General features: G+C 36.3%; 1 protein-coding gene across 2 annotated transcripts in view; it reads right to left on the bottom strand.

Moving 5' to 3' along the window:
- ARHGAP15 (Rho GTPase activating protein 15) overlaps positions 1 to 21949 on the bottom strand; it is a 630630-nt gene that overhangs the window by 186849 nt on the left and 421832 nt on the right. For both annotated transcript variants that reach the window (XM_037027857.1, XM_037027858.1), the window contains exon 11: positions 17687 to 17764. In XM_037027857.1, coding sequence (XP_036883752.1) covers positions 17687 to 17764 — 78 coding nt within the window. The remainder of the gene's footprint in view (positions 1 to 17686; positions 17765 to 21949) is intronic.

The following is a 21949-nucleotide window of genomic DNA, read 5'->3' as shown; positions in this document are numbered from 1 at the left end:
GCAAAGCACTGATCAAGACAGTTTTATTGTAATTTTTACTCTGTAACAATTAATCAAGTAGGCATTTTCTTTATTATTAAATTATTTAGTTAATAAATATTCTCAGTTGGCTAACATATTTGTAGTTTACATGTTATTTTTGATTTTCTTACAGTGGAACATACTTGGGAGCACTTCCATTTTCAAACAGAGGGACCATTAAAAGATGTGATTTTATACATTTCTTTTCTCTGGAAGAATAACAGTGAACAAGAGAAGTCCTTGAAACTTTAAACTATTCAAAAACCTTATTTTAACCATTTTATTTTGTAAGGGATACAAACACATTGCTTTTAGTAGACAAGAAATGAGAGGTTTTGCTTTAAGGCATCTTTCTGTTGGGGTAAGCATTAATATTAGCATTTTAAAGTTTATTAATACCAGTTACAGACTTTTAAGTAAGGAAGCTGCTTATAGTTAACATTCCCTCTTCTTATCCCAGTGAAGTACCTGAATACTATTTCTTTTATAAACACAAAAGGTGGTATAATTTAAGAAATGGATATAAATATATCTAGAAAGATTTTTCCACTTTTGAATTTTCAGTTTTGTAATTTGGAGGTTTGAATTTATTTACACAGTATACTTCATTTTTAAAGTGATTTGAATGGCTTTTTAATGTTTCAGCTGTACTTTGTATCTTTTTAAAAAATGTTTAATTAAGAGGAATTCTTAGGAAACTAGATTAGCAGTGAGGACACTGAACTCAGAAATGACCCCTGTCTTTTAGACTCAGTAGGGCTTACATTAATTCAGAAGTAAGGGTAAACATATGAGAGATACAACATTTGTTGAGTCATAAAAAGAAAATTTCAGGCAAGGTTAGCTTTATAGTTCTTTAAGTGGTGTGTTAAGAGGTTAGTCAACATAGCTTGTTGAAAATGCCATATGTGGTAACTTGATATCCTCAACATTGGCCTGATCAGCAGAGCCCATGACTCCCTGGAGTTATGCTTCCAAGGAGTCATAGAGAGCCTGAACTAGCACACTCAGATTAACAAATTGTCACCTTGGACAATCTGAGTAGACTCTTGGGAGATGGGGATGATGAAGTGCAGTAGAGGACAAGGGAAAAGGGAGAAGTAGAGAACAAATTGAGAAGAAGGATGCTTTAGGCATGAAGAGGGAGAAAGAAGGTTTATTAAGATTCCCTATCTTGGAGATGTTGGGAATGAGGGCAGGGTGACCTAAAGGTTCCAAGGGCACCCTTAGCCCCTCTATATTCTAACTGATGATTGACCCCTGTTTCAAGTCAGGTGGATCTCTGAGGGTAGAAGTGTAATGTTGACATCAAGGCATACACTTTTCCTGGCTAGCATTTGGCAACCAAAAATAGAAGGTTCTTTCATATAAGTCCTAGAGGAGAACATAGGCAAGAAAATCTCAGATATTCCATGCAGCAAAATTTTTACTGATATGTCCCTGGAACAAGGGGCATAAAGAATAAACAAATGGGATCTCATCAAAATAAAAAGCTTCTGCATAGTTAAAGAAAATGGCATTAAAAAGAAAAGAGAACTAACTGTATGGGAAAACATACTTGCCAATGATACCTCAGACAAAAGTTTGATCTCCAAAATATCTAAAGAACTCACACTACTCTATACCAGAAAGATAAACAACCCAATTAAAAAATGGGCAAAGGACTTGAACAGGCACTTCTCCAAGGAGGACATACCGAGGGCCCAGAGACATATAAAAAGACACTTAGCATCACCAGCCATCAGGAAGATGCAAATTAAAACTACAATGAGATACTACTTCACACCAGTGAGAATGGCCATCATTAACAAATCGACAAACAACAAGTGTCAGAGAGGATGTGGAGAATGGAATCCTAGTGCACTGTTGGTGGGAATGCAGACTGGTGTAGCCACTGTAGAAAATAATATAGCATTTCCTCAGAAAACTAAAAATGAAACTGCCTTTTGACCTGGCAATTCCACTTCTGGGATTATATACTAAGAACACTGAAACACCAATTCAAAAGAACCTTTGCACCCCAATGTTCATCGCAGCACAATTCACAATAGCCAAGTGCTGGAAGCAACCTAAGTACCCATCAGTAAATGAACGGATGAAAAAACTATGATACTTAAAAAACACTATGATACTTAAACAACAAAACAAACAAGACAAATATAAACAAAGGCACTGAAATAGAGAACAGACTGACAGTGTCCAGAGGGAAAAAGGGAGAGAATTTCATGGGAAAAGGGGGAGGGTTTACAGGAACAAGTACGAAGGGCACATGGACAAAAATTAAGGGTGGTGGAAATGGGAGGGAGGTGGGGAGGGCTGGGGAGGTGGGCTGAGATGGGAGTAAAAGACAGAAAACTGTACATGAACAACAATTAAAAAACAAACAAACAAAAAACTATGGTACATTTACACAATGGAATTCTATGCTGCAGAAAGAAAGACGGAGCTCCTACCCTTTGTGACGGCATGAATGGAACTGAAGAGCATCATGCTAAGTGAAATAAGCCAGGTGGTGAAAGACAAATACCATATGATCTCACCTATAATCTGAATCTAACCAGCAAAACAAACAAGGAAGCAAAATACAACCAGAGACATGTGAATTAAGAACAAGTGGACAGTAACCAGAAGGAAGGTGGGAGGGGTAAGGGCAGGGGGAAGAAGGAAGGGTTTTCAGAAACATCTATTAAGAATACATGTACAAAACAAAAAGGGGGATAGGATTGAGGGTGAGAGGAGGGGATGGCTGGTGTGCAGGGAGTGGTAGAGGGGGATTGAGGATATCTGTACTTGAAGAACAATAAAAAAATTAAAATTAAAATTAAAAATGAAAGTAAATAGGAGGTTCTGATAGGGGCAGCTTCATTGAGGTGCTTGGCACATGATGAGCATAACCGGGAATCCAGAAGTCTACTTTTCATCCTCCAGCATCTAACAGTCAGGGCAGGGAAAGAGATGTGATATGAAATAGACTAAAACCAGTGCTGAACTGCAGATATAAAATACTATGGGGACCCAGTGGCATGGAGCGTAATTCCTATTGAGATTTATTCCAGAAATCATGAGATTTGCATTAAGGAGGAGAGTTTACCAATCAGCAAAACCAATGGTGATGTCTCTTACTTAGAAAAAGAGATGTGTTGCTTCTTCCATTGGGAACAGTCAATACTAATATACATGGATATTTTAGCCCCTGTGGCTAATGGGATGTTGAATACCAACATCCTAAGCATAGAAAAGAGAGTGAGTACCTCATGGTTGCCAGAATTTAGATTAACAAGAAGGGAGAATGGGGCACTTACTAAGGAGAAATGTAGCAGGGGGTGAGGAGGCCACAAAAAGACAATCTGAAGAAATGTAAAAGTTGAGGAGGTGAAGAAACAGCAAGAAAGATGATTACCTAAGCAAAATTATTTCAACAGACCTTTTAGAATCTCACAGATTTTAGGTTAATGAGACTATTGGACACCCTGCTCTGCTTGGGAGCCCTCATAGTGGAAACCAGCCACTAGAAGACCATAGCTAGGCTTCACATCCAGCATGTCTCTAGATTTCCATGACTCATACAGTGTCTTCCTGAAATATCAGCTGAATGAACAAATGCAGCCATCAGCCATTCATTTAACCTCATAGGGACTTTTGTTCATCCATGAAGTGGATAGCTTTCTTGTAAAGATCTAGTGAAACAGAATTTAAAAGTGCCTTAGAGAACTCAAGTACTGATGTTTTCTTGGCATATGCTAAGAAGTAAATGTCATGCTTTTAAGAGGATTTACCTAATTCTTTAAAACAAAATACATCTCCTTTTTTATTTCAGAAGAAATATGTATTCATTTTATGAAATTAGAAAACTTAAAAGAAAGAAGACAATAAAAATCAGCAGTACCTCTCTTAACATTTTATTCATCTCTCACCATTGTTTCTGGAATGGAGTTCAGCAGCATACAGTGAAATTGTCCACTTTGAGACTGATATCTAGTATTTGCAAAATGCCTCACCTTCTTTTTTAGAAATGGCCCAGCCCTGGGCTTAATCAATCAATCAATTAAAATGTGTGTAGAGATTCCATTAAAAAAATTTTGAGGTGAAGTAGGACAGACAGAATTAAAAGATATGAACTCTTCTCTTAAGTATTTAGTGTGTTGAGGATATAAGCTATGCACATAACTTTTTCTCATGAAATATGACAACATATACAGTATGAGGTTATTGTGTATTGAGTAGCTGAAATGGCCAGCACAGGATTTAAAAGGACTAGTGATTTCTGTGGGTTGGGGTGGTCCAGTGAAAATTTGAGTTATATTTAAATAATCCAAGGGGGACATGAGACTAGCTCATTATCCAGTATTCTTTACTGTATGTGGGGGCAAATATGCCCACAAAGTCCCTTAGTCCACCACAGATCAAAGTGAAATTACAAAGACATAATCTGCTTGGGGAGGAAAGGTGACCGATCCCTCAAAGGAGAAGGGTCAAGAGCCCCTTCCTCAATGGGCTTCTATTGGGTTCATTTGCACAAGAATACAGGTAAGGATCAAACAATAGATAGCATTCAAAGAACTATAAGGGTTTATTCTCAGATAGAGTCAGATAGCTAAAGAGCCATAAAACTTCGAGGAATAAACTTCTTGCTTGGACCCTCATCATTTAAATGAGAACATTCTAAACAAAGCAGGTTTCACAGGATTTTACATATTCTTTCTTAGGCCTGATCACCCCAAAAACCCCCTTTCCAGCACAAGGCTGCACCGCCTTCCCCATCACAAGTTTTCAGGCTTAAGTGGATTAGAGCCAGGAAGCGCTTCACCCAGAGGACATGGGGATTTAGGCTATGTCAGAATAGCTGGCGGGGTGAGGGTCCATCACTCCCTCTTTGTTGCAGCCCCTCGAGTCCTTCCATGATGGCCTCCCAAGTGATTGTGTCTGGCTTAGGGTGCCCCCCTCTGAGGGGTTTTATCCATCTCTGACTAACCAACCATGCATTGGGGGCAGGGGAGAAAACAGAGACAAGCTTTGTCTTTTTGTGGCTCGCATTCCGGAGCTCCCTCATTCAGTCTTAACCATGGCAGGCAGTTACAACTCCTGAAACAAGGCAGAGTGGTTCCCAGCAACTGTAGAAACCATACACATCATTATATCACAATAGATGTCTCCATAAGGATGGCTGTGGAAAGACTCATTTCAAAATAACTTCCATTTCTACATGGTGTAGCATTTTCCAACATAAGAGTTTCATTATCTCATGTGATTGACTCATTCTAAGAGAACAGATAGTCTTGCTTTAAAGATAATAAACTTTCCCTGGAAAGGCTGTGTGACTCAGGCAAGATGGCGTAGCTAGTAAGAAGTGATGCAGAAATTGACTCACGTTTTCTAACTTTTGGGTCAGAATTTTCATTGAACCTCATTGCCTAAAGGAAATGCTTCAAAAAGTACATGGAAAATGAGACAAATTGGAATATAGATTTTAACTCAAATAAATCAGTCACCATTAGTAATACTGATTGAACTACTATAACAATCAAACTATTACCCCCTTACTGTTCTTTTATTTCTACTTTTGCCATCTAAATTTGTTCTTCTCATAAAATCCAGAATGATTAAAAAATAATATTGGATTATTTCCTGCTTAGCATCCCCCTCCACCACAGTGACTTAGAATGAAGGACAAAACTCCTTATTTTGATCATCAAGAGCCTTGCTGGGCTGGCTTTACCCACCTTTGATGTCCTAATCTGTGTCCTAATCTCACAGAAGCCTTCTTTCCCTGGGGCCAGTTTCCCTTCTGCCTTCTCTACTCTCACCCCACATCTCCTTCCTATTAGGGCAAGTCTCTATTCAAGTGGTTCCTCCTCAAAAAGATCTCAGATTATCCATACTAAGGACCAATTCTTTCATCCACATCTCTATCATGTTATTTAATTTTCTTGACTCTTGAAATGACCTGTAAGCATGCTGTTTACTTGCTTATTATCTATCTCAACATAAAAATGAACACTTCACCACAGCCTGATTCTAGAAAAAAGCCTGGTGCATAGAAGGTTTTCAACAAATATTTTGAAGTGACTAAATCCTGATTTGAAGTTTTCCTTAGAAAAATTACAGCCTTGTTTTATTCTTTACACACATTTTTTCTCTCTTCCTGATTCTTCTCAAATACTCTGCATTTTTTAAATTTATTTGAACCATGACAAAACCAGGTAAGTCACTTGTAATCTGTGCTAGAGGTGTCCTTTGGCAGATTGAAATGGAGCTGGTCAGGCCTTGGCAATAAGCAATGTCACTGACAGAGATCACACTCTGGAAACTCACAAAAGCAGGTGACAGTACTGACTATGGTCATAGTACCACCTGGGTTGGGAGCCATTCATTGCTTAGGTAGTCTTTCTTGGCCCAATGGACCAGGGTATTAGCACTGGCTCTGGTCTTCCAGCTTGACAGCTGCCTCCTCTCTTCGCCAAGTCTTTCCTATGTGGTCCATGTTGGGTGGTAAATTGTAACCTCATGTGGAAGTGGGAGGCAGTGGTTGGGAGAAATATGTGATTCACTAGATTGACTGGACAAACTCTTAAGGTTTTTTTGTGGCTATATATTTTTTTCTGTTTCAACATTATTCAATAATTTACTTATTAAATTTGTTCATATTTCAGAAAATAATTGTTTGAAGGCTACTATGTGCCAGGTGCAATAGGACTAGGTGATCAAAACCAGCGAGGTCTTGCTCACACACAGGCTATAATGTAGGGAGGAAGGCAGGTACTGAAGCAACAACTAAAGAAGCAAGGCAGTTTCAGATAGTATGTGTTTTGAAGAGGAGAAAAGAAGATATTGGGACAGGAACTGAGAGGTGAGCACCATAAAATATGATTTCAGCTTTTATATCATTCGTTCATTGACAGGTACCTGAAGAGCTCTTACTATGTGCTAGGTGACACATAGGATGCTGGAAATGTAACAGCAAATACAATAAATGACATTCTCATCGATGTAGAGCTTATATTTCCATGGATACTGCAGTCCAAAAATGAAGAAGACTGGTGACTTATTAAATGTAAATTAGTGAGAAAATACCAGGGCCTGCAGGCCTCACAAGTTCTCCTTCCTATCTTTCCAATCTCACCACATGCCTTTTTCAACGGATTATTTTTCAACCACCCAGATCAACTTTCTTTATCAGACACATCAAGCTCATTTCCTTCTCAGGGCTTGGCTTTTGCTCCTGTCTACTTGAAATGCACTTCCTTCAGACCCTCACTAGATTCACTCTTCTCAACATTCAATTCACCTTCTTAGCAAGGCCTTCCTTGATTAACACACCTGAAACATGCTCCACCCTACTTACCCAGGCTCTTTCCAATGTGCTGGGACTCTCAGAGAAGAGGAGAGCTGATAGGGATACCTGTCACTCTTTCTCCAGTGCGCCCATGAATGTGAGGACATAAAAGAAAATGGGTTTTAAAGTTTGTGTGACTTAAAGTTCAAATTTTCATTCGAGCATTGCTTCAGCCCCTACATTTGTACATTTTGGTCATTTATCTTTAGGGTGTGCATGGGGACTTGAAAAAATTCCTTCTTGACTTGGCACTATCATAACTATTCCTTTTAAGAAGCAGCTTTGAGGTGAGGAAGGTACATTTTTTTTTTCTACAGCACACTTTTATTAGGAAATACTTTGAAACTACATGGAGCAGTTTGGAAAAGAGGTGTTATATAAATATATGAGTCACTGAAAATGTAATTACTAGCAACAGGGACTTCCTATACATAAACAAAACAAAGCATATTTTCAAAATTCAGTGCATAGGGTTAATGAGAGCAATATAGTTTCATTACTATTTGTTTAATTTTGATTTTCTCTCTACCTAGTCATTCTCAGCATTTCAGAGAGCCAAGATGTCAAGCCAGGTTACGCCACTCCTCCCAACATCATGCTGGACTTGCCCATTGCAATCACCATACTATGTGGAGGACTAGTAAGTCATCTCTTGTCAAGCTTTGTTGGATAGAAGCAGAGAATGGGGATACAAGATTCTCTACTCTGTGTTTCTGATCCACGATTCTTCAGTTTAAAATGAAGCACTAATTTATAGGAGTCTGGAAGAAAACATAATCTAAAATATAGCTTGAGTTTTTTTTACTGAAACACCCAGACATATCACCTAATACAATCTACTAATGAGACTATTTATTATTAGAAGTTTGCCATTCTTTTATTTTATAAGAGAAAAATCTTTGCTTAGTTCATATAGACTATTGGGCACTTTTCTGTACTGGGGATACAAAGGTGAGCTAAGCTTTCCGTTTTTGATAAAGTCATAGGGAGTTAGGAATTATTTGTTAAAATAACATTTTTAAATGAGGTTTTCTCTTATATATGGGTCATATAGACTGGTATTATAGTATTATAAGGAGAATACAGTGTTATAAGGAGAAGAAGAAATCGTCTCTCTGCCCCCATCCCCATGGTAAATTGAATCCAGCAACCAGCAGTATGTTCTTTGGAGTAAATTTAACATGAGTTCACTGTCTTCAGAACATATTATTTTTGTGGCCTTAGAAAAGTTACTTAATCTTTATGAGACATTATTTTTCTGTATGAATAACATGAATAATAAAGTATATCTACCTTACAAACTTTTATGAGAGTTAGAGATAACTCTAACTTTGCATACCCACAATGTAGTAGATTCTCAATTAAATGCTAGCCATCAGTGTTATCCTGTTACATGTTTAAATATTATTTACTTCTTAGTTTTCTAGGATATAGTTGGGCAAAACATCTTTTCTTTTTATTTATCCCAGAATTTACAACAAAGAAAAAATGGCCATTGTGAAAAATGTGTCAATAATTTTAGTCATACTATGAATATACAAGTTACATCTGTGGCATTTTTTAATCATATCCCAAATTATAACTCAGAATTTATAAAAGTTAGTTAACTATATCAATCAATAGCCAAAGAAGAAACTTCACATTACTAGAAAACTAGAAAATAAAAAAGGGATTCATAGTCTACTTCTACTTTCCTGAAACAAAAATTTCACATGTCTTATAGCTTGTAGGTCATATCTCCATTAGATAGCCCGAATAAAACTAGCTGGGTATTGTGCAGAGGTTCCCCATTCTGGCTGTGCACTTGACTCAATCAAGTTGTTTTTCTTCTAAAATACATACTTATAGTTCCAACTCCAGACTTTTAACATCAGAGTTTCTATAACTAAGCTCCCAAATCCTTATTTTTGAAAGCTTCCATCACTTAATTCTTGTGGCAGACAGACTTTAAGATGACCTCTAATTAGTCCCCACTCATTGGGTTTATGCTTTGTGTAATCTCCAAATCTAGAAAATAAATAGGAAGTGTGACTTGCTTCTAACTCTCAGAATGATCCAAAGAGGACAGGCTGTAGCCTTCATGATTTTACATAAGATTATACTTCTGCTTTAGCTATGAGTCTCTCGTCCTTGCTGCTTCGATGAAGCCAGCTGTCATGATGTGAAATGGTCCACAGAGAACTCCACAAAGACTTTGGCCAATGGCTAGTCATGTGGAGACTTTAAGTTCAACAACCTACAAGAAACTAACCCTGCCAACAATTAGGTGAGCTGGGAAGCAGAGCTGTCCCCCATCCAGCCTCCAGATGAGGAACCACCCCTGGTCAACACCTTGATTGCAGCATTGCAGAGGATTCAGCTAATCCATTTCCAGACTTCTGACCCACAAAAACAGGGAGATAATAAAGGTGTTGCTCTAAGCAGCTAAGTTGGTGATCATGTTGTTTTGCAGCACTAGATAACCAACACAGTTCTGAAATGTGGCCAGGGTTGGGAGCCAGTGCTACACAGAGCATAGCTAGGCACAAGTAAGCTTGGTGTGCTATCCCACAGTTTTTAGTAGCTACTCATTATTTGGATGGTGACAATGACTATTCGTGATGGATTTTCATAAGTTTCCTTGGGGATTGCATAATTCTGGCTTATTTTACTTCTGGGTGCAATGGCTAAATCTATGTGGAATGGCCACACCAGAATTAAGACCTAAACTTTCAGTAGACTTGCCCTCTCCAGTGATCATGGGGCTATTCTTTTGGAACATGGAATCTCTGAAAAGCTTATTGATAATGTAAGACTAAATTTTTCTTTTATGTCTAGGAACCCATCCTATTAATTTGGCTAGTAATACGATTAATTGTTGAAAAACAGGAAGTCTCCAAAGCTCTCTTATAGTTAAAGAAAATTTAGTCATGTAGAAGTCAGAAACCATACTTGATTATTAATATTGAGTATCATATTTATATTGAGAAAACTCAGTAATACTCATCTGATTTTATCTAAATATTTTCATCTTAATTAAATTAATATTAAGGATCACTTGGTTGATTTAGTATTTTTAAAGTCCTCACATTTCCATTATTAATCCTATTTTGGAAATGAAGAGTCTGTAATTCACAGGGGTTGTTAAAATAGTTTCTATTAGACCAACAAACAGCTCAGAATCGAGATAAAGAGGCCGTTCCATTGATAACTTATCCTGTACTTTCTCCCACTGGAGGGTTTCTGCCTTTAATTGTTTACCACACATTAGGTCAGGATTTATGGCTTAGTATATAATAAATTATAAAATATAATTTATAACAAATGCATGGTATAATTTTGCTTTAAATAGGTAGTTAGAATTTGTATAGTCCAAAGACTAGAAATATTCATGAAGTTGTTATTAGACTGTTATGTAGAAACTAAAGACTATATTAATGTGTATGAATGTCAAGAGCTCATTTGTTTTGATGTCTGTGTTCAGCATTATCTACTAATGACAATACATTTCCTTAGGCAGCTAGAAAGCAATACAAATTTTGCCATCAGTGATCTTGGAGCTCCCTGACTCAGTGCAGCTGAAAAATGAGGTCTAAGAGTTTCCAAAGACCTGAACGATCTTAGAGTCTGGCTGTTTTATCATAATCATTGTTAAAAGATAATCTTGTCACACGGAAGCCAGAAAGGTGCAATATCCATGGTTCGACTTACCAGACTTACCAAAACACCACCCCGTGGAATGGTATAAAGAGCAAATAACACCGTTTGTTTGGTTGCTGCTATGGTTTATGGTGAGAGTAAATAGGCTTAAGGAAACACATCATTTTAGAAACAATACAAGGGCAATATAAACACACTTAATAGGAAAATGACTGGACTTGATACAAACATTATTTTATTAGACCAGAACCAGAGGTTTTGAAATCCTTTTCCAGATATTTTTTCTGTTTCATCCAATTGCTTATTTCATGATAAAATGGCCAGTTGTTCACATTCTTTCTTTCCCCCTTTTAATTCAATTTTTGATAATATTAAAATCACAGGGAGAGCTGTGATTTTAATCTAAAGTTAATCTAACTTTAAACTAAAGTTAGCGGTTTGCTTTGCTTTGTGGCATGAATCTCTGTAAAAGTTTTTAGATATAGCTTATAGTGCAAAATTACTTCTATAATAGCTTATATTCAATGTATCTTATTCTTAGTATGTTCACAAAAAGCAAATTTACCTCTTTAAGCCAATATTTAATGTGGATTATTATGCCAATAAGATCTGGTAAATAAAAATATGCAAAGTGCAACAACAAATTAATAGGGAAAAAAGAACCTCTTTCATTTAAAACCACACACACACACACACACACACACACACACACACATCCGCACATACAACTATGTTTCTTGGCCATGTAGATTTATGGCATTTAGATACTTTGTTCCTCCTGGTGTGAAAAGTAAGAGAGGGTGTTCCTAGAATCTTCCTGTAATTTTTTCTATATGTGAAGAACATGTCTAAAATCCTGATAAGAAGCAATTTCCTCCAATTCTGAGAAATGATTAGAGGGAATGTTTGTTAGTTTACTAAGAACCTCCAGTCTAGAAAATTTCCAGTCAGTTCACGTTCTCCTATTGGCTCATGGGCTTGAGAAGATTCATAGTTGATATTTCCTGAAAAGAATGCCAGTCTTTCTTGTCCCCTTTTACACTGCGAAAGAGGTCTAAGTAATAGCACAGAAAGTCTGGACTGAATCTAGAGTGGGGCAATAAGACTAGATGTGCAGCTCAAACCAGAGCATTTGAAATCAGGGAATTCAGCTTGGTGGGATTTCTAAGACCCACTGACAAAAGTTCTCAGGATAGTTATGCAACATTCTTCATGCTGAAGTCTGTTCTTTGCAAAAGTACCCTCACACAAGAAAATCACCAGGTCACAGATCATTCTGAAGAATCAACTCAGTGTCACAGGCTGAAGACAGGTTGACATCTAAGGTCATGGAACAGCTTTCTTTGGGGGATGCACTCAGAGAGTGAAGAGTTGTATCAGCAGAATGTCCCTGACAGATGTCACCAAATACACCAAACAGGGCAGAGGACTGCTCACTAATATACCAACGGCCCAGCAGGTTGTGAGCCCTGGTGCTTTTCCTGAAGGCTACAAGGGAGTATTGTGTGAAAGCAGTTTATTGGTCCAAACCTAGGTACATAAAAGCCGTACAGAGCAGCACCAAGCTTATTTCTAACTTCAATACTTCACATTTTCCCAGGCCTCTCTCTTTTTTGAACAGTTTTAGCCAAACTCCTATGACAGTGCTTTGTCAGTTACCGAGAGTAGAAAGCAGGTATAAACAGAAAGTCATTAGCAAGTGTGTGTAGCACTAAAAGACTAAAATGTACTTTGATAAGGAAGTAATCAACAATTAAGGAATGAAAAATGCCAGATCACGGCTGTGGTTTTCAGCATAGGCTCTGAGCCAGAGAGAACTGGGATCTGGCTTCCTCACCTGCTGTATGACCTTAGGGTATATTTAACATCTCTGAACCTCAGTTTCCTCATTTGTAAAATAGAAACAATAGTAGTATCTGTTTTATGGAATGATAGAAAGCATCAAATTAAATTATTTAAGAAAAACAGTAAAGTGCTTGCCACACAATTATGAAAATGTTAGCTGCTTTTATAATAATAATTATTATTACCACCATTAGTAGTTATAATTAGGATATTGTTTTCAAAAGTCATCTTTGAATTTGACTTGTATGCCATCAGATCTGGAAGTATAATAAGGGTATATATAATTCCTACCAAGTTAGTGAGTCAAACGAAAAATCAAAACAAATTAAATCATTCAACTAGTGTATTTAGAATTGCTGATGTTTAAAGCATTCAAGAAAGTTAGTGGAATACATAAATTGCAACTGAACTGTTCTTGAAAATCCACCAAATCAGTTTTATTTGTCTAGCCTAATGGTGGGTAGAGCTTGTTCATTTTAAATACATATATTTAGACCTGGCTGGTGTAGCTCAGTGGATTGAGCGCAGGCCTGCGAACCAGAGTATCGCAGTTCTATTCCCAGTCAGGGCACATACCTGGGTTGCAGGCCAGTTCCTGGGAGGGGACACACGGTACATTGTGTGTTTCCAGCAGAGGCAACCATACACTGATATTTCTCTCCCTCTCTCCTTCCCTTCCCCTCTAAAAATAAATAAAATTAAAAAAAGTACAAAACTTATAAAAAAATAAATACATATATTTAGAGCCTTCTAAAAAAGGAAACATTGTGGAATATGAACATGGAACAGATAAAAGGTGTTAAAACAAAGAGGGTATACATTCATGTTCTATCTTTGAACATAAAAAACAGTGCATTGCATTCACGTATGACTTGTGCCTTTCATAGAATTATCATCACATTGCCACTTTATTTCATTGCACACACACAGAGGAGAGGCCACATGCACACATTCAGCCCCCTTAGACCCCAGCACACATTCAGTCTCCTTTGATTCTCTTTTAAATGAGCTCTGCTATCAGAGAGAGACCAGCATGCAAATGGAGGGGAAGGTATGGTGTTTGTATCAGGGTTATGGGTCCACATCAGAATTTCACTGGATGGACACCTGATTAGCAAAATTTGAGAGAAGCTGGTATATGCATTTCTTTTACCATCTACTCAAAAAACTCCATGACACAGCTTGGACAAAACCACCAGTATCAAAGGTCCTCAGGTAGCATAATTTGTGTTGAGTGTGTTGCATTCTGACAATGCTATAAACCAGGAAGACAGTTTACTGACAATTCTGTGCTACCAGATACCAACCCAGGCCTCTGTCCAGCTTTACGTTGTCAACTCATGGAAACACGAGCAGTCACACAGCCTCAGAGGACGCCGGAGTTTGGATTGCAAAAGACGAGATGGACAGATTTCATGTTTTCATTGCAGATTTTCTTTTGCCTTTTCAAACTGCTGAGCATAATTTTTTTTAAGGCAGGAAATACAACTAGTGTTTGTTTCTACCATGGCTTATGTTTTGAGATTTCTTCTTTGTAGAAGAAATGTGTTGCCCAGCTGTCTAGAATTCCAATCAGGATATGGTTTCAGTATGAAATATACTGCAAGAGTAATTTTAACTGGTTATAAGCAGGAATGCAAATAAGGCCTGGCTATTTTATCCAACTTCTACCCACAGAGAGGGTGCCCTGGGTCAGTCTAATGGGGCCAGTATGAGTAAGTGAGGTAAAGTTTTTAGTTCTGTTTCCTTCTTCCCATCCCCCAGGAAAGAGAGTAATTGTGAAATGCAAAGGTTCACATTAGTGAGCAAGCAGAGCTCTGGAGATTCTCAGTTACGGAGATTCTCAGAAATGAGTCACATGGCTGCCAGTCAGAAGTACTGCAGTCAACACTTGAAACGGTGGTTCAACCTGAGTTTAATGATTCTCAGTAATACTCTTTCTATGTGCAACCTGTCCCCTCACCAAACACACACATTATTCAGTAACTATTAATTAAGAATTCCCTCTATGGAGACCCAGGGCTTCTACTGGTTAATAGAGGAAGATTAGAGGATGATTCAGGTCTTACCTTATTAGGTATGTAGAGATTGTATGAGGTGCAGATATTTCAACTGGCATCTTACTCTTTTCATTCCAAGACTTTGAGATTTTAATGTTTGTAAAATACAATCACTGAGTACATTTCACACTATTCCCTCCAAAAGATGGCATTATATTTCTGGGTCTTATAATAAATAGAATTTTGGAAGTTATATGTGCATGTAGTACAGGAAATTCAACTACCCAGTGAAGCAGGACCACAGGAGGGAATTATTTATAATTGAAGAATAAGGAGACATCTATCAGGCAGGAAGCTTGTGTGTGGGGTGGGAAAGAAAACATGAGAGGATATGGAAAGTAGAGGGATGAGAGTATGCGAAATCATTAAGTAACATAACAGCATGCAAATATGGGAGTATAGTTGGAAATGAACTGTGAAGGAAATTCAGAGGATCTGAAGCTAGCTAGAAGTTAGATGTGAAGCCAGAGTAGGACTCTGTGTAGACTTTGTGTAAATTCTCCTGAAGGCAGAGACACCATTGACTGTTTGTAAGTGAAAGGAAGACTCACATGTTTTAATCAACTGCCACAGGTGAGTCTGTTGTGTCACTAAGGGATGCCACATGTTATCTTATTTAATTTTCTCAAATGTTTCCAAGGCATTTCCCACCCCCATACTCCACCTTTACAGATAAGAAACAGCACAGAGGGTTAAACAAAATGCCAAGGACATATGTCTGATTTTAAACCTATAGACGGTCTGTAACGCCACATTATGATGCTTTAGTATCCTTGTTTGTCTGTAACATTTTCTAATCTGTCATTTTTATTTTAGTTCACAATCTTTTAAAACAAGCTTAGAAATATTTTACTACACCTCTATACAAAATAATAAAATGAATGTCTCAATATTTGTCAAAATTTTCTTGTACATAGAAAAAGTGTTGCAAATTCTATGTACACCTATACATATTTGTTCTAAAATAATACTATTGGGATCTGTTTTTCCAATTCACTCTTTCTAAGAAAAATTTTAGGTTTACAGAAAAGTTGAATGGAAAACAAAGAGTTCCCATATATCCTTTGTGCTCTTCCCCTACTTCCCCCAAACCCTCTCCCAGTTTCCCTTATTAACATCTTGCATTAGTGTGGCGCATTTGTTGCAATCAATTTGCAAATATTGATACGTCATTGTTAACTGAGGTCCACAGTTTAAAGTAAGTTTCACTCTGTTTTGTGCATTATACAGATTTTGATAAACATGTTATGCATCCACCATCACAATATCAAAACAGGATAGTTCAATGGCCATACACATCCCTTGCACTCACATATCACCCCTCCTTCCCTCAAATCCTCTACTGCCACTGAACTTTTACTGTGCATAATTTTGCCTTTGCCAGATTGTCATACAGTTGGGATAACTTTGCATGAAGCCTTTTCAGACTGGTTTCTTTCACTTAGCAATATGTACTTAAGGTTCTTCCAAGTCTTTTTGTGGCTTGATAGCTCATTTATTTTTATCATTGAATAATATTCCATTATATGGATGTGCCATGGTTTGTTTATCCATTCACGTATTGAAGGTCTTCTTGGTTGCTTTCAAGTTGTACCAATTATAAATAAAGCTGCTGAAAAATTTGTGTGCAGGTTTTTGTGGGGACAGAAGTTTTGAACTCATTTGGGTGAATACCAAGGAGTGCAATTGCTGTGTATTATAGTAAAAATACCCATACTACATGCAAACATAATAAAATATGTTTATTTTCATAAGAAACTGCCAAACTATCTCCCAAAGTGGCTGTACCATTTTGCATTTTCCCAACAGTGAATGTGAGTTCCTGTTGCTCCACACACTTGCCAGCATTGGGAATTGTCAATATTTCAGATTTTAGATATTCTCATAACTGGTTGGGGTTTCACATTGCTTTTGATTGCAACCCTTTAATGATATATGCATTTCCTAATTTTTGGTTCTTTGAATTATCAATTATGTTATTTTTCTAACATTTGTGATTTTGACTTAAAAATTTAAAAACATTTTTATTGTTGTTCAATTACAGTTGTCTTCAGATTCCCTCTGCTGCTCCTCCCTACTCCAGCCCAATCCCCTCTCTCCTTTGCTTCCACCCCCCGCCTTGGTTTTGTCTATGTGTTCTTTATAGTTTTTCCTGATAACCTTTCCTATCATTATTCCTTTCCACCTTCCCTCTGGTTACTGTCAGATTGTTCTTGCTTTCAGTGTCTCCGGTTATATTTTGCTTGCTTTTTTGCTTTTGTTGATTATGTTCCAATTAAATATGAGATCATATGGTATTTGTCCCTCACTGCCTGGCTTATTTCACTAAGCATAATGCTCTCTACTTCCACCCATGCTGTCACAAAGGGTAGGAGCTCCTTCTTTCTCTCTGCTGCATAGTATTCCATTGTGTAAATAATTTTCAAATATTCTATCACTCATTTATGCATTTAGTTATCAACATATATTAAATGTATATAATGTGCCAGTAATAATTTTAGAAATTAGGTTATTTTTCTTTTTGTTACTCTTTTATTATTCTTTCCTTTATTTTTAGTTTTTCATATTCCTCTCATATTTATTTCACATAAATTGCTAACTGGTTCTTATCTCTATTTATCTTCTTGTAAACTTTTACTTCTCTGGTAATAACTGGTAATTTCATTAACTTTCTTTTTCTCCCTTTAAAACTTTTATTATTATATATTCACAATGCCTACAGCACAGAATACTAAATATCGGTACATACAAAACTACAAAAAAAATCTTCATTAAATAAATCACTTACCTTGGTTGACGATAAATCTTAGTTTCTGTATTGTTGCCAGATTGCCACTAACTCGATATATTCCATCAACATCTAGACCTGAAAATAAAAGGGCATGTATTATATTTGCTGATATGAAAACTGAGATGGTCAAAAGAAAAAAAAATAAATATGGGAAGAAAGACAGTAGTAAATCACCACCAAATATCTCTCAGTCACAGAGAAAATATTTCTATGTCCTAAACCAAGCAAACTTCAATATTTTGATCCCAAAAGACTACTCATGAAGTTCAGTGACAGTTAATGATCAACACATCTGAGTCTAATTGAAACGTAAAGGAGCAGTGGGTAGCATGGGATTTCACAGTATGGTTAAGATTCTTTCCCAAGGAAATATAGGAATTAAATTGGGAGTGGGGTGCTGTAGGGAAGAGGAAACTTCATGTATTATTGCACATCCTTGGGAAGCTAGACTAACCCAAGGTGTTTTCAGTAACATGTATTGGCTTGATGATTTCAAACTATAATATGAAATTTCCATTCCAGATATACCATCAGTATGATAGTCTGTAGTGTATTATGGTTAATGGGGTGCCCTGTTATGGGTGGAGAGAAATAAAAAGGAATCCATGACAAAATGGTGAAATTAGTTTCAGACTACTTTAAAACTGGTCATCTATAATTCAAAATAATTTATGCTGGCAATGACTTTGAATAATCAACCACTTGTTTTCCACACATCTATTACAGTGTATAGTTATTTCTAATACCAAGTTATCAAGAAGATAAAAAATAGGAAAATAAAAAGAGAAACACATTTAAACATTATCATTGTCCCTAAAATGTTGATAATATAATTTTAATGTCAGGAGTATATATTCCTTGATGTGTCCATGCCCTTAGGGAACTGGGGTGAGATGGCTGGCCAATACAGAGGTCGCCGTCTCAGCAGAGTCTCTAAGGTGGCACAATGCCACCAACATGGTTGAATGTTGTAATTTACAATCGTAAGTAGTAAATAAATTGGTAGAAATTATTGTCATAGTGTAATAGCGTAAAGTCTTTGTAAAGCTCTTTACTAACATGAAATGAGCTTTTTTTTTTCATTGTTTATCATCTCTGCTCTTACATACTTTATTTTAGGAAATTTCTGTCATTGTGCAAAATATTTCATCAGTGAATCAGGATAGAATAACGACACATTTAACATTGGTATTAATGGCATAATTCAAAAAAATCACTCATTGCTTTTATTTTATTTGTTATTATTTCTTTTTAACCATTCATTATTTTTAGAAGACTTTATCTTTTTAGGGCAATTTTAGGTTTATAGCAAGATCGATAGGGAGGTACAAATATTTCTATCACATGAGCATAGCCTCTGTCATTATCAACATTCCCCACCAGAAGAGCACATTTATTACAACTGGTGAGCCTGCATTGATACATCATAATCACTCAGAATTTATTGTTTACATCCTGATTCAATCTCAATGCCCATTCTATGGTTCTGAACAAATGCATAATGACATGTATCCAGCATTATAGTGCCATACAAAGTATTTTCACTGACTTAAAAGTTCTTCCCCGCAGAATGATCTTCACAATGGTTGCTGCTCTTCCCTGTAATAAACTGCGGAGTAACTTAGAATAGCTATTAGCAAATGTACCAATTAGTGTGTTTTGTGTTTCTAGAATAATTTAATAATAAATTACCAAGACTGTGTCCTTTCCTGAAAACTATGAATTTGTGAGGAATTGAAATAAGTTTGGACACTTAGTGTGTAGTCAAAGTGTAAAACATATACATTAATGAAAATCAAATACATTTTTTTCCTGATGCACAGTATAGCTTCGTTAATCAAAAGATACCCCAGTTTGCTTGCTTTAAGCACACTATACATTTAACAACTTAAATGTGACAGTCATCTTAATTAACATTTTTCTAATATTTGATTTCTAGTTTGGTATAGAACCATGTTGTTCGTTAATTAATGCACATATATCCAGAACTTCATAACTCATTAACCATTTTTCTTGCTTTGTCATTAGATGGTACTGGGTACTTAGTTTTAAATATCAATTCTAAATCATGTGATAGAATTAAAAACATTAAAACATGCATTCAAATAAGTGTATCCCTTTCAAAGTTTTCCTTGTTGGGATTATGCTTCATTTTTCAAAACATGGGCCATTAAGGAAAATATTTTGAAATTCTCTAAAATCACCTTTAGAGGCTCCATACTATCTATAGAAATATGTTCAAAACAGCAAGTTTGGGGCCTTTTGTATTAGTTTTGGATTTGGAAGTAGTCAAAGGCCATTTAGAGCCACAAATGGTGAATAATACTGTCTTGCTCGCCAATACAAAGAAAGTTTGGCCAAATGAATGTGATCCTGATATTTTCCATGAATTATCAGTTGCTCTGAAGGAATTTGAGAAACAGAATATTTCAGAAAATAAAAACATCAATGAGATATGTAGATCTACATTCTCCAAATGAGAAATCTTAATGTTTTTTAAAAATAATCAATCAAATTTGCCCTATTTAAAATAATGATTATAGATGAGAGGTCAATATCTATTATAATAACAATGAGAAAATTTACCGTATGCATTTTTAAAATTAATTTTTGTTTTCCTAATTAGCTGGATCCTTATCAGAGGTTATTAGTAAATGAAACTACTTTAATTTCAACATATTTTTATTGTAAATAAGATTCTTCTTAATCCTTTAATATACATGTCTCTTTATATGAGATTTAAAACCAAGTATATTTTTATTTTGAAACTAGGCTCTCTTTTTTAAATAGTACTTTATCTGTTATTAAAATGCACATGTTGTCTAGAGTTATAAGCTGAATTTCAATTACTAAAATTCTTCAATAGCAAAAACCTTTCTTTCTCTCCTGTACGAATTTATAGTTATACTATAAGAAGTGCCTCATTGGTCTTTAATAAATTTTGGTAGAAGTTTTTTTTTTTTTTTCTTTTCAAGTTCAGTAATCAGAAACATTTGAAAGAGCAGTATGGGTTAGATATATTATGTATGAGCAATTGAAAAAGCACAATACTACTAAAACAAAGCAGCCTCATCCTAAATTAATAACCCAATTTTCTTTTTGGATACAAAGATGGAGGGCTGGGAGTGAGGACATGGAGGCTAACTCAGCCCAGTGCCACCACTGTGGTTGTAGAACTAGGTCCCAGCAGGGAAGCTGCTTTGTGGCTAAACATAAACACCAGAAAGTAAAGGAAGTAAAACAAAACATATTGGATGCAGTTTGAATCTGACTTGACACAACTTCCAAGCCCTTCGGACGCAGAGATATCAATACTATTTATCTTGTGAAGGATAACAATCTCTGACATCAGTGGCTCCTGCTTTCAATGGCTCCTGCTGCCCTGCTATCATACTTTTAAAATTACATAAATAGAGTGAAAATGACAAAGTGCATATTAAGAGGGAATGTACTACATTGTGCAAAATAATCTGGAACATATCAGTGAATTTTAGCAGTTATAAATTATATAGGGACAGTCTGGAAGTTGATTAGCTTTCCCCTGAATTATTCACAGCATGGCAAACCCCAAGGTTTGGGAATATTACCCAAATTACAATGATTCACGTGCCATCCTCTTTTTGCTCCAAGAACTTTAAAAGTTATGCCAAACCAAACCAATGTAAATTGGCAGATTTGGACATCATTCTCATGACCACATTATCCTCGTTGGATTGGAAAGTACTTATTTTGGAAATATAATTAGACCTCTTATGATTTTTAAAAGTGCAATGTCTTCAAGGTACCCATGGTGTACTTTGGTAGTGTTTGGAGAAAAATCACTTTGAGAGGTATTTTTTTCAAGAAAATACCATGACTATGAATGCTGACAGGAATTTTGCCTGTTATGCTAAAAATACCTTGGGAACACGAGGCAACTAAGTCATTTTGCATTTTTTAAAAATTGAACAAGCATTAACGGCAGCAATGAAAATTCTCTGAAGAAATCCACATTCACCAAAATGCGGATTTTGTTCACCAGTGGCCCTTCTGAAGTTTCAAAATCATGTTTACTGTTGACAGAAGTCCCCAGGTATTGCTGTAGGGGAGTTTCAAAAGTTTTCCCACGCTTTTTCTTCTGAAGAAGCTTAGACTAGAATAGACACACAATTAGGAGTTATTAGACCCAATGATGGTCTAAACCCAATGGAAAGAACGCAGCTTCGATGAATAATTCCCACCATAAATTTAAGACACTTTCCAAAAAGAAATCTAAGAGAC

Source organism: Sturnira hondurensis, unplaced genomic scaffold (genome assembly GCF_014824575.4).
Source record: "Sturnira hondurensis isolate 20B ecotype Veracruz unplaced genomic scaffold, ASM1482457v3 Scaffold0019428, whole genome shotgun sequence".
NCBI classification, from domain to species: Eukaryota; Metazoa; Chordata; class Mammalia; order Chiroptera; family Phyllostomidae; genus Sturnira; species Sturnira hondurensis.
This window is presented reverse-complemented; position numbering and strand designations above follow the sequence as displayed.